The 12,413-nt window shown below is 46.9% G+C and overlaps 1 protein-coding gene across 1 annotated transcript in view; it reads right to left on the bottom strand.

The window, feature by feature from the left end:
• The window catches only part of GALM (galactose mutarotase), an 84,014-nt gene that overhangs the window by 37,078 nt on the left and 34,523 nt on the right, over positions 1–12,413 (bottom strand). Inside the window, exon 2 of the mRNA XM_073339971.2 lies at positions 712–932. Coding sequence (XP_073196072.1) covers positions 712–910 — 199 coding nt within the window. The 5' untranslated portion in view covers positions 911–932. The remainder of the gene's footprint in view (positions 1–711; positions 933–12,413) is intronic.

Here is a 12,413-nt window from a genome sequence, read left to right as displayed (position 1 = left end):
GATCAAACAAAACTGACAGCAGCTGGGAGGTGTCCAGGTCTATAAAATCCAGTGTGATTTTATAGGTTTCAGAGTAACAGCCGTGTTAGTCTGTATTCGCAAAAAGAAAAGGAGTACTTGTGGCACCTTAGAGACTAACCAATTCATTTGAGCATCCGCGAATCAGTGGATTTGCGGATGCTCAAATAAATTGGTTAGTCTCTAAGGTGCCACAAGTACTCCTTTTCTTTTTGTGATTTTATAGACCTCTGTCATATCCCCCCCTTAGTCGTCTCTTTCCTAATTGTACAGACCCAGATGCTGTGCTGTGTTGAAAGTCTTTGTTCTAAGAAGCAAAAGTCCTTCTGGGCTGGGGAAGGAAGTTTTTCTTCTCTTGTGGTTGGGATTCTTGTGTAATATGGGTCTGATCTTGCTTCCACGGAAGCAAATGGCAACCTGCAAACCCCCCCCCACACACACACACTCACTCACTGAAATAGAAGCCTCTCCATTGCCTTGAACATAAGGAAGTCACTCACAGCAGTGTGGGTGGATGGAACACAGCACCACTCGGATATGGTAGTGTTTGGACTACAGCAGAGGACTACGCTGGGGGCAGGGCCATGGAGAACCAGGGGCCTAGTGAGAAGTACCTTAGAAAAGGATCAGAAAGAAAATAACCAAGAAGCTAGGTCAATGCATATTTCTTTGAAAAAATGGATTTAAACCCACCTTCCAAGCGATCAAAGCCCAGGACAATGTCGGAGAGGTTTCCATCCCTGCCTTTGGTTTCCAGTGCAGTGATTATACAGCCTAAGGAGATAATCTCCACTTTAACACTGTCTGATTTCAGCAGGAACTTTTCAACAGCCCCTCCTCTTCCTCCCTTCTGGGGCAAGTGTCCAAATACCTCTCTGGTCACCTCTGTCATTGCTCCCCACAGCCAGACGTCTCTGGAACACAAGCAAGAAACCACAACAGCAAGGTAAGCAGAGGGCTGAGGAGGGGAAATCCAGAGAGCAGAGACAGCAGCAAGAAAACACACACTGCAAACAGGGCAGGGCTTGGAGCCAGGAAATCACATGATCCTCCCCCAAGCAGGCCAAGCCAGAGAAGCAGGCAGGGATAACCTGCCCCGCACCCTTTCCTGGCCCCCCTCTGAAGCAAGGAGCCAGCCAGTAATCTGCTAATCAGAAACTGAGCTGCAACCTCAGCTACAGCGGGACTATCAGCTGCTCCATCCCGTTTCAGCGAGCAGGTGAACACTGCAGGGCCCAGCACGCAAGGCTGGATTTTGATATGACATACGAGCAGCCAGCCGTTCAGCTCCAGGTGGAGGATTGCATGCTGGGATATACAGTCCACGCTTCTGGCCCCAAGAGGGGGAGCGCTGTACGCTGTGGCCTGTAGTTTTGAGACCTGAGCTAGAATAAAAGGGAAGAGAGACTTTCAAAATGCAGGATTGCCAACCCCCAGGGTTCAGAAATCTGGACACAGACCCCCAAAATCACCAGACTGGCTTAAAAATCATTAGATTTAAAAAATAATACATTGTGGGCTCATTTTATTTCCCTTCTGGTGTTTGAGTTTTTATGATACACTGAGATCACATTTCAAAGTTTTTTTTCTGCAATCAGGAGGACTAGAAACTTACTGTTGCTTTAAAAGGAAGCTGAGATTCTCCCACGGCTGTTCCTCTGAAACCTCCCATAAGCACCTGACTCTGGCAGCTGGGGGATTTAAGACAATCACCAAATATGGCAAGACCCACAACAGAATTCAGAGTAGCAGCCATGTTAGTCTGTATTTGCAAAAAGAAAAGGAGGACTTGTGGCACCTTAGAGACTAACTAATTTATTTGAACATAAGCTTTCATGAGCTACAGCTCACTTCATCGGATGCATGCAGTAGAAAATACAGTGGGGAGATTTATATACACAGAGAACATGCAACAATGGGTGTTACCATACACACTGTAAGGAGAGTGATCACTTAAGGTGAGCTATTAGCAGCAGCAGCAGCAGCAGCAGCAGCAGAGGGGGGTGGGGGGAGACATTTTGTAGTGATAATCAAGGTGGGCCATTTCCAGCAGTTGACAAGAATGTGTGAGGAACAGTGGGGTGGGGGGGAGAAACTTATCTACAATAAATTGTCTACAGCCAAGCTCTACAATACAACCGCATTTGCTCCAACCCCTCAGGCAGAGACAAACACCTATAAGATCTCTATCAAGCATTCTTACAACTACAATACCCACCTGCAGAAGTGAAGAAACAGATTGATAGAGCCAGAAGAGTTCCCAGAAGTCACCTACTACAGGACAGGCCTAACAAGGAAAATAACAGAACGCCACTAGCCGTCACCTTCAGCCCCCAACTAAAACCTCTCCAACGCATCATCAAGGATCTACAACCTATCCTGAAGGATGACCCAACACTCTCACAAATCTTGGGAGACAGGCCAGTCCTTGCCTACAGACAGCCCCCCAACCTGAAGCAAATACTCACCAGCAACCACAAACCACACAACAGAACCACTGACCCAGGAACCTATCCTAGCAACAAAGCACATTGCCAACTGTGTCCACATATCTATTCAGGGGACACCATCACAGGGCCTAATAACATCAGCCACACTATCAGAGGCTCGTTCACCTGCACATCTACCAATGTGAGATATGCCATCATGTGCCAGCAATGCCCCTCTGCCATGTACATTGGCCAAACTGGACAGTCTCTACGTAAAAGAATAAATGGACACAAATCAGATGTCAAAAATTATAACATTCAAAAACCAGTCGGGGAACACTTCAATCTCTCTGATCACTCGATTACAGACCTAAAAGTGGCAATTCTTCAACAAAAAAACTTCAAAAACAGACTCCAAGGAGAGACTGCTGAATTGGAATTAATGTGCAAACTGGACACCATTAAATTAGGCTTGAATCATGACTGGGAGTGGACGTGCCATTACACAAAGTAAAACTATCTCCCCATGTTTATTCCCCTCCCCCCCCCCGCCACTGTTCCTCACGCGTTCTTGTCAACTGCTGGAAATGGCCCACCTTGATTATCCCTACAAAAGGTTTTTTCTCTCTCCTGCTGGTAACAGCTCACCTTACTTGATCACTCTCGTTACAGTGCATCCGATGAAGTGAGCTGTAGCTCACGAAAGCTTATGCTCAAATAAATTGGTTAGTCTCTAAGGTGCCACAAGTCCTCCTTTTCTTTTCTCGTTACAGTGTGTATGGTAACACCCATTGTTTCATGTTCATCCCCCCACTTGTATGTTCCACTGCATGCATCCAATAAAGTGAGCTGTAGCTCACGAAAGCTTATGCTCAAATAAATTTGTTAGTCTCTAAGGTGCCACAAGTCCTCCTTTTCTTTTCAGAGTAGAATTGTGAGCATTGGCAACAATTATAACTTGTCTGTGCTGGAGAAGAAAGGCAATCTGTATCCGCTGCATGTCACCTACGATGACCTGGAAGTGATATGTACTAGAAATCACATTGGAGACACTTTCCTTCAGTACTGCCAACCCCCTTTCATGCTAAATCACGAGTCAGGGCCTCAGAATCATGAGTTTTATTAAGATAATAAATGTTTAGGGGGGTTTTTTTGTTTGCCTTCTGGGTTTGTGCCTTTAAAGGATCACATTCTCAAGGTATTCTCCACCATTAAAGGCTGGAAACTTAATTTTTAAATGAAAGCTGAATTTCCCATTTAATCACAGGACTCCAGGACCTGGAAATTAAGAAACATACTAAATATCATGAGTCTCACAATAAAACCACGAGAATTGGCAACCGTGCTTTTAACTCCTTTGAAGTTGAGATCTCTGGAGAGACAAGATATACTCTTCTCCCATATCATGGCAGTATTTGCCATGCATTATTTAAGTACCATGCAGGTCAACAGCTTGGTATTTCTAGGAAGTATGACATTAAGGGAGTAAAATAAGTGTTCAAATATCCCTAGGTCCCAATCCTGTAACACCTGCATCACTTTACTCACATGAGTAGCTCCTCTGAGTTCAATGGGGCTATGCATGGGAGTAAAGCAAAAGGGCCATTCACACGGGTTGCAGGATCAGGACCTTAGCTAGTAGATTCCATTGTTTTCAGCATTTGTGTTCTTTAAAATATCACTTGTGCAGTCCCAACTTAAAGTCAAGCAGGTGTGGCTGGATTGTAGCATTGAGTAAATCAAAATAAAATCAGTATGAAAAACAGAGGCTTTTGGCAATTAACGTCTTGTTATTGATTTTATTAAATTTATAAACTTGATTATCTGTGAAGCATGGACACTGACAGTCTTTATAACAAGCAGTAACATCTGCTACACATTTGGAAATGGATGGGAGAGACGATTTTGGTAAGTCACAGTGTTGATATTTTTGCATTTACATTATCATGATGATTTATCCTTTGTAATAGGAGATGCCTTGTGGTTCCAGTCAGATTGGAGGTCCCATTGTGCTAGGTGCTGTATCAGTGCACAGGTAGACAGTTCCTGCCGCAAACACCTAACTTGCCTGTCACATTCACTTGTGTCTTTATCAAGAGGAGGGAAGGACAATGAGGATTGTTAGGATATAGATATTCAGGCCTGTCTGCAAAGGCCTATACTTTAAGAATTTAGGTGTATGTTTATCATTTAGATAGTTACAGAAATATAAAAGAAAGAATCAAAATTACTGCCTGTATAAGGCATTTTCTCACTGTGACAGTCTGAGGCCCTGTTCTTAGGTAAGGCCTCTGGGTAAGCACCAGAAGCAGCCATAAGCTGGGAAGCGACCGGTCACCTCCTCACATTCCAAACTAGTCACATTGAAATCAGGTGCTATTGGGCTGTTAGGCATTATCAGAACAGGACTGTATTCCTATCACCTTCAGAGAAAGGGAAGAGCCTAGAAGATGTAAAAGGAAACCTAGTTTGATAGCATCCTGTCTGGCAAGAACTCACTTATCAATAGCTGGGATGTGAAATCCTCATTTCTGTGTTTGTTCTATCACTGTAGTCCCCATTTCCCTATTGTTTGTCTGTATAATCTTTGTCTGATTCTGTGATTGTTTCTGTCTGCTGTATAATTAATTTTGCTGGGTGTCAACTAATTAAGGTGGTGGGATATAATTGGTTAAATAATCATGTTACAATATGTTAAGATTGGTTAGTTAAATTTCAGTAAAATGACTGGTTAAGGTATAGCTAAGCAGAACTCAAGTTTTACTATATCTGCAGTCAATCAGGAAGTGTGCGGGGGGACTTGAAATTATGTTTTGCTAAGGGCGGGAATGGGAACAGGGAATGGGGGTGGAGAAACTGGAATCATGTTTTGCTAAGGGGGGGAATGGGAACAGGGCCACAGGTAAGACCCTGTGGTGTCAGAGCTGGGAAGGGGGACACTAAGGAAGGAAACTGGAATCATGCCTGCTGGAAGTTCACCCCAATAAACATTGAATTGTTTGCACCTTTGGACTTCAGGTATTGTTGCTCTCTGTTCATGCGAGAAGGACCAGGGAAGTAAGTGGGTGAAGGAATAAGCCCCCTAACAAGGATACAAAACTAAGATCATGTAGTTACATAGGTCACTACTTTGCAGCATGATGGGCCCCATATACCTAGAGGAGCATTAGAAGAATATGAAATAAATACAGCTTTCCCCACTTGCCATATTACTAGAGCTGGACAGAAGATGGGGGAAAGAGTGTTCATAGAGAATTTTGAAAAGAGTTAAAAGAAAATAGTTTTTGCTGAAATTTTCCATGGAAATCTTCAACTTCTCATTGAAACTGAAAAGTGTGGGGATTTGGTTTCTTGATGAAAAGTCAAAATTTTCCATGGGAAAGACACTTTTTGCAGGGGGAAAAAGGTTGTTTCATTTTCTGTCAAAAACCAGTTGTGATGGAAAATATCCTACTAGCCCTACCTATTGCCTGTAAACATAACAGAAGTCTGGGGTTTGAAGAAAGAGGGCAGTAGCCTCACGGGTTAATTCCAGGAGGACATCCCATGCATAGTACACAGCATGGAAGGAAGTATGGAGCTGGTTGCAACACAGACAGACATCTGGGCCTTAAAGGCCGGCCCCATTGCACTGACTCTGTCACTTCACCAATCAAAGACTTGCAGATCCCTGGGGAGGGCTAGAGTCTAAGGTGACGGTGAGGCAGTAATTGGTGCTGAGTTGCACAGACAAGCAATGAGCCAGGGAAACAACCAGAGCAGCAGTATCTTGAATGCACTGGAAGGTGAAGGGGGCTGGGGTGCATGTCTGTGTGTGAAAGAGATAGATTTAGCTCTATGAACAGAAAGAAAAGGACAGGTCCTACTTCCAGGACTCAGAAGTATTATGGATGGGGCTGTGCGTGGCCTTGTTAGGACTGGAGAGGAAGCTGGTCTGCTGGTTGGAACAAGGGCAGCCAGACCTAGTGACCAGAGCCCAGTTCAAGAGTCAAGTTACCAAGTCCAGCGAATGAGTCAGAGCCAAGGGTCAGAACCGAGCATCAGCTGGATCAGGACCAAGGCCATAGCCACAGGTATGAAATGCTACTGAGAAGCCAGGCCTGCTGCAGGGTTTGAGAATGTGCGGGCAGGAGCCTTCAGCCAATCAGGAGGCCAGGTTTATTAGCTGAATCAGCTGAGGGCAATGAGCTGGGTCTGTTCAGCCCTGGGTCCCTGACAGTAGGAGAAAGGGAGGGGGCTGTAGACTTGTTTGGGCAAGAGAGAAGGAGATTTGGAAGGAGAGGGGGGAAAAGGGATGGAGGGAGGAGGAGAAAGTGGTACAGAGAAGAGCTGTGTGCTGAGAGATGAGGACAGATACTGGCAAAACACAGGTAGGGGAGAGGAACCAATGGGTTGGGCTGTGAGCTGATATAGATGAGAACAATCAAGCATGTTGGCTGGAGCAACTAGGTAACCAGGCAAAAGCAAAACTGCAGAAGCAAGGGATCCTCCTGCAGGCAGGAGAAGCCTCTGGGGAGCGGGCATGGTGGCCAGCTGGCCAATGTAACCGTGATGACAGGCAGCCCCATGATCAGGAGTGGCCTGCAGATGTTGCTGCTGCAGTCGCTATGGTAACACAAACAGAGATTCACTGAGTGGTGATGCTGGAGGAAGAGCAATGTGTGCAGGGTATTATTATGGCAGCCAGCAGATCGTCCCCTAACTTCATTAACATCACAACCTGAGGCTGCAGACTTCCTGCCATTTATCTCCAACAAGCCGGTGGGAAGAGAACCCTTTCAAACCCACAGGCCCCTGTCTGGGGCAGCCCATCCCCGCCTGGGTAGCGCTCACGTCAGGCCCCAGCACTCAGCCGGGAAGGGGAAGTGCTGTGTTCCGGTTAGTGAGGTGCCGTGTGCGGGTGAGCAGGAAGGGAGGGGCGTAGCGTCTGCACAGCAGACTGTGGAGGAGATCCTGCTCTCTGTTTATTTATAATGGTGGCAGAACCATGGCCCAAGTGACTAAAAAGACTGGTCACAAGAGGCACCGGATCAAACACAAACATCCCTCTCTGGGTATTAGGAAGCTCTGCTTTACCCCTCAAAACTCAAACTCACCCACAGTCCTTGGCCATGCAGCGTCCCGTCAGTGAACTCCACACCAATAACCAGGGCAGCTCCTGTTTCCCCAGAGCTCCCTGTCCTGGCTGCTGGCAAAGCCCCTGCCTCTCACTCCCTTGTGACTGACAGCCCCTCGCGGCTGACTGTCTCCCTGATCTGATTCTGAACAGACTGCCTGGCTCAGGGTGGGGCCTCTGAGTGGGGCAGCAGAAGGCAGGGCTGTGGGGTCCCCTTGGGAGTGCACTGAAAGGTAGGTATACGCCCTACCACAGAGACCTGCTCGTTTGGGTTGTTTGTGCAGAAGGGGGGGTTGTGAGGCTATTTGTTTGGATACCCTGGAATGAGAAGGCTGTTGGCTTTGATACGGTAGGCATTTGGGGAGTATGTGGGAGGAGGTAGCTCAGCTCTGGGGTGTGGGTTGTTTCCAGAGGATGGTGTTAGCAGTATGGCTGGCATAACTGGGGATTTGTTCTTGTTATCCCATTCTGAGACCCAGCCCTTCCTCATGAAGGACCTGAACCAGAGCCCATTAAATCAATGGGAGTCTTTCCCCGAGTCAGGCACTAAGAAGGGGGATGAAGCTTGAGTGGGCTCCATGGGAGATGAGAGTTACACAGTGGGGGCAGGTTTGAGGCCAGCACTGAATTGGGATTAGTCAAGCGCTGTGGCTGGGTGTCCACAGCCAAGGGATGTGGACTGGCAGCAGGAGACCGACAGAGCTCAGCCAGTGTTTGCTCAGCTCCCCACTCCACCTCCACACACCAAGGTCCCAATTCAACAAAGCATGTAAGTGTGAGGTTAACCATAAACATGTGAGTAACTGAAGTACTTGTGGCACCTTAGAGACTAACCAATTTATTAGAGCATAAGCTTTCGTGAGCTACAGCTCACTTCCTCAGATGCATATCGTGGAAACTGCAGCAGGCTTTATATATACACAGAGAATATGAAACAATACCTCCTCCCACCCCACTGTCCTGCTGGTAAGCTTATCCAGCAGGACAGTGGGTGGGAGGAGGTATTGTTTCATATTCTCTGTGTATATATAAAGTCTGCTGCAGTTTCCACGATATGCATCTGATGAAGTGAGCTGTAGCTCACGAAAGCTCATGCTCTAATAAATTGGTTAGTCTCTAAGGTGCCACAAGTACTCCTTTTCTTTTTGCGAATACAGACTAACACGGCTGTTACTCTGAAACATGTGAGTAACTGTGACCTAAGGAGCTCTTCATGACAACAGGTGTCAAAAATATAAAGGGAAGGGTAACCACCTTTCTGTATACAGTGCTATAAAATCCCTCCTGCCCAGAGGCAACATCCTGTTACCTGTAAAGGGTTAAGAAGCTCAACTAACCTGGGTGGCACCTGACCTAAATGACCAATAAGGGGACAAGGTACTTTCAAATCTTGTGTGGGGGGGAGGCTTTTGTTTGTGCTCTTTGTTGTATGTCTACACTACGGAATTAGGTCGAATTTATAGAAGTCTTTTTTTAGAAATCGTTTTTATATAGTCAATTGTGTGTGTTCCCACACAAAATGCTCTAAGTGCATTCACTCAGCGGAGTGCTTCCACAGTACCGAGGCAAGCATCGACTTCCAGAGCGTTGCACTGTGGGTAGCTATCCCACAGTTCCCACAGTCTCCGCTGCCCACTGGAATTCTGGGTTGAGATCCCAATGCCTGATGGGGCTAAAACATTGTCTCGGGTGGTTCTGGGTACATGTCATCAGGCCCTCCCTCCCTCTGTGAAAGCAATGGCAGACAATCGTTTCACGCCTTTTTTCCTGAGTTACCTGTGCAGATGCCATACCATGGCAAGCATGGAGCCCACTCAGGTAACCGTCACCATATGTCTCCTGGGTGCTGGCAGACGCGGTACGGCATTGCTACACAGCAGCAGCAACCCATTGCCTTGTGCCGGCAGACGGTACAATAGGCCTAAAAACCATCCTCATCATGTCCGAGGTGCTCCTGGCCGCCTCAGTAAGGTCGGTCAGGAGCGCCTGGGCAGACATGGGTACAGGGACTAAAATAGGAGTAAAAAGAAAAGGAGTACTTGTGGCACCTTAGAGACTATTCAATTTATTTGAGCATAAGCTTTCATGAGCTACAGCTCACTTACTCTGAAACCTAAAATAGGAGTGACTCAACCAGGTCATTCTCTTTAGTCCTGCCAGCAGTCCTATTGTACCATCTTCTGCAGGGCAGGCAGGAGATGTGGATGGCTTGCAGTCCTACTGCACCGTCTGCTGCCAGCCAAAGATGTAAAAGATAGATGGAGTGGATCAAAACAAGAAATAGACCAGATTTGTTTTGTATTCATTTGCTTCCCCCCTCCCTCCCTCTATGAAATCAATGGCCGACAATCGTTTTGGTGAGGTCTGTCAGGGGCACCTTGAATGGAGATTCAGTCCTGCCTGAAATACCAGAGGGAGGGATAGATCAGTGGGTTGAGCATTGGCCTGCTAAACCCAGGGTTTTGAGTTCACACACATTTTATAGAACAATGGGTACACTCTTTCACGGTAAACCTTGCTGTTAACATTACATACATAGCACATATGCTTTCATTCCAAGGTCGCATTTTGCCTCCCCCCACCACGTGGCTAGCCCCTCACCCCTCCCCGTGGCTAACAGCGGGGAACATTTCTGTTCAGCCACAGGCAAACAGCCCAGCAGGAATGGGCACCTCTGAATGTCCCCTTAAGAAAAGCACCCTATTTCAACCAGGTGACCATGAATGATATCACTCTCCTGAGGATAAAACAAAGAGATAAACAACGGATGTTGTTTGAACGCCAGCAAACATACACTGCAATGCTTTGTTCTACAATGATTCCCGAGTACATGCTACTGGCCTGCAGTGGTAAAGTGTCCTACCATGGTGGACGGAATAAGGCTGCCCTTCCCAGAAACCTTTTGCAAAGGCTTTGGGAGTACATCCAGAAGAGCGGCGAATGCCAGGGCAAATTAATCATTAAACATGCTTGCTTTTAAATCATGTATAGTATTTTAAAATGTACACTCACCAGAGGTCCCTTCTCCGCCTGGCGGGTCCGGGAGGCAGCCTTGGGTGGGTTCGGGGGGTACTGGCTCCAGGTCCAGGGTGAGAAACAGTTCCTGGCTGTCGGGAAAACCAGTTTCTCCGCTTGCTTGCTGTGAGCTATCTACAACCTCATCATCATCATCTTCCTCATCCCCAAAACCTGCTTCCGTGTTGCCTCCATCTCCATTGAAGGAGTCAAATAACACGGCTGGGGTAGTGGTGGCTGAACCCCCTAAAATGGCATGCAGCTCATCATAGAAGCGGCATGCTTGGGGCTCTGACCCGGAGCGGCCGTTCGCCTCTCTGGTTTTCTGGTAGGCTTGCCTCAGCTCCTTCAGTTTCACGCAGCACTGCTTCGGGTCCCTGTTATGGCCTCTGCCCTTCATGCCCTGGGAGATTTTGACAAAGATTTTGGCATTTCGAAAACTGGAATGGAGTTCTGATAGAACGGATTCCTCTCCCCATACAGCGATCAGATCCCGTACCTCCCGTTCGGTCCATGCTGGAGCTCTTTTGCGATTCTGGGACTCCATCATGGTCACCTCTGCTGATGAGCTCTGCATGGTCACCTGCAGCTTGCCACGCTGGCCAATCAGGAAATTGAAATTCAAAAGTTTGTGGGCTTTTTCCTGTCTACCTGGCCAGTGCATCTGAGTTGAGAGTGCTGCCCAGACCGGTCACAATGGAGCACTCTGGTATAGCTCCCGGAGGCCAATACCATCTAATTGCGTCCACAGTCCATCAAATTCAACCCGGCAAGGCTGATTTCAGCGCTAATCCCCTTGTCGGGGGTGGAGTAAGGAAATAGATTTTAAGAGCCCTTTAAGTAAAAAAAAAGTGCTTCGTCATGTGGATGGATGCAGGGTTAAATCAATTTAACGCAGCTAAATTCAACCTCAACTCCTAGTGTAGACCAGGGCTTAGTGGTTGTTCTCGCTTGGGACTGAGAGCGGCCAGACAGAAATCCATCTTCTCCAACCCATCCTATCCAAGTCTCCAATATTGCAACCAGTATAGGTAAGCTGGGCAAGGCGGATTAGTTTATCTTTTGTTTTATGTGAATTTTCCCTGTGTTAAGAGGGAAGTTTATTCCTGTTTTCTGTAACTTGAAGGTTTTGCCCAGAGGGGGATCCTCTGTGTTTTGAATCTGAATCCCTGTAAAGTATTTTCCATCCTGATTTTACAGAGATGATTTTTACCTTTCTTTTTTTTTTTTAATAAAATCCTTCTTTTAAGAACCTGACTGATTTTTCCATGGTTCCAAGATCCGGGGGTTTGGGTCTGTGATGATTTTGTAACCAATTGGTTAGGATATTATTCTCAAGCCTCCCCAGGAAAGGGGGTGTGTAGGGCTTGGGGGGATATTTTGGGGGAAGATGTCTCCAAGCGGTCTCTTTCCCTGCTCTTTGTTTGAAACACTTGGTGGTGGCTGCATACTGTTCAAGGACAAGGCAAAGTTTGTACCTTGGGGAAGTTTTTAACCTAAGCTGGTAAGAATAAGCTTAGGGGGTCTTTCATGCGGGTCCCCCTGTAGAGTTCAGGGGAAGGAACCCTGACACAGGCAGAGGGCACAAGGGTACATCAGGGCTACAGGGATCCCCTGGGCCTCGTATTTACAGTCTAGTTCACCAAAGAGCGTCATGTCAGGGCTCTGCTGAGGTCTGTGTCACACTGGTCATCATGAGAAACGTGTGTGCGGTTATATGGAAGGAGATGTGCATACATTCAAAATGATATTTTTGGAGCCTTAAAATTAAAGGCAGTTCACCCAGAGGTAGTGTGGCTTGAGACAGATTCCACCATACAGGAGGTGCGAGACAC

The sequence above is a fragment of the Lepidochelys kempii genome, chromosome 3 (genome assembly GCF_965140285.1).
Source record: "Lepidochelys kempii isolate rLepKem1 chromosome 3, rLepKem1.hap1, whole genome shotgun sequence".
Classification (NCBI taxonomy): Eukaryota; Metazoa; Chordata; order Testudines; family Cheloniidae; genus Lepidochelys; species Lepidochelys kempii.
The sequence above is the reverse complement of the archived record's forward strand: the minus strand, read 5'-3'. Positions and strand labels throughout refer to the sequence as shown.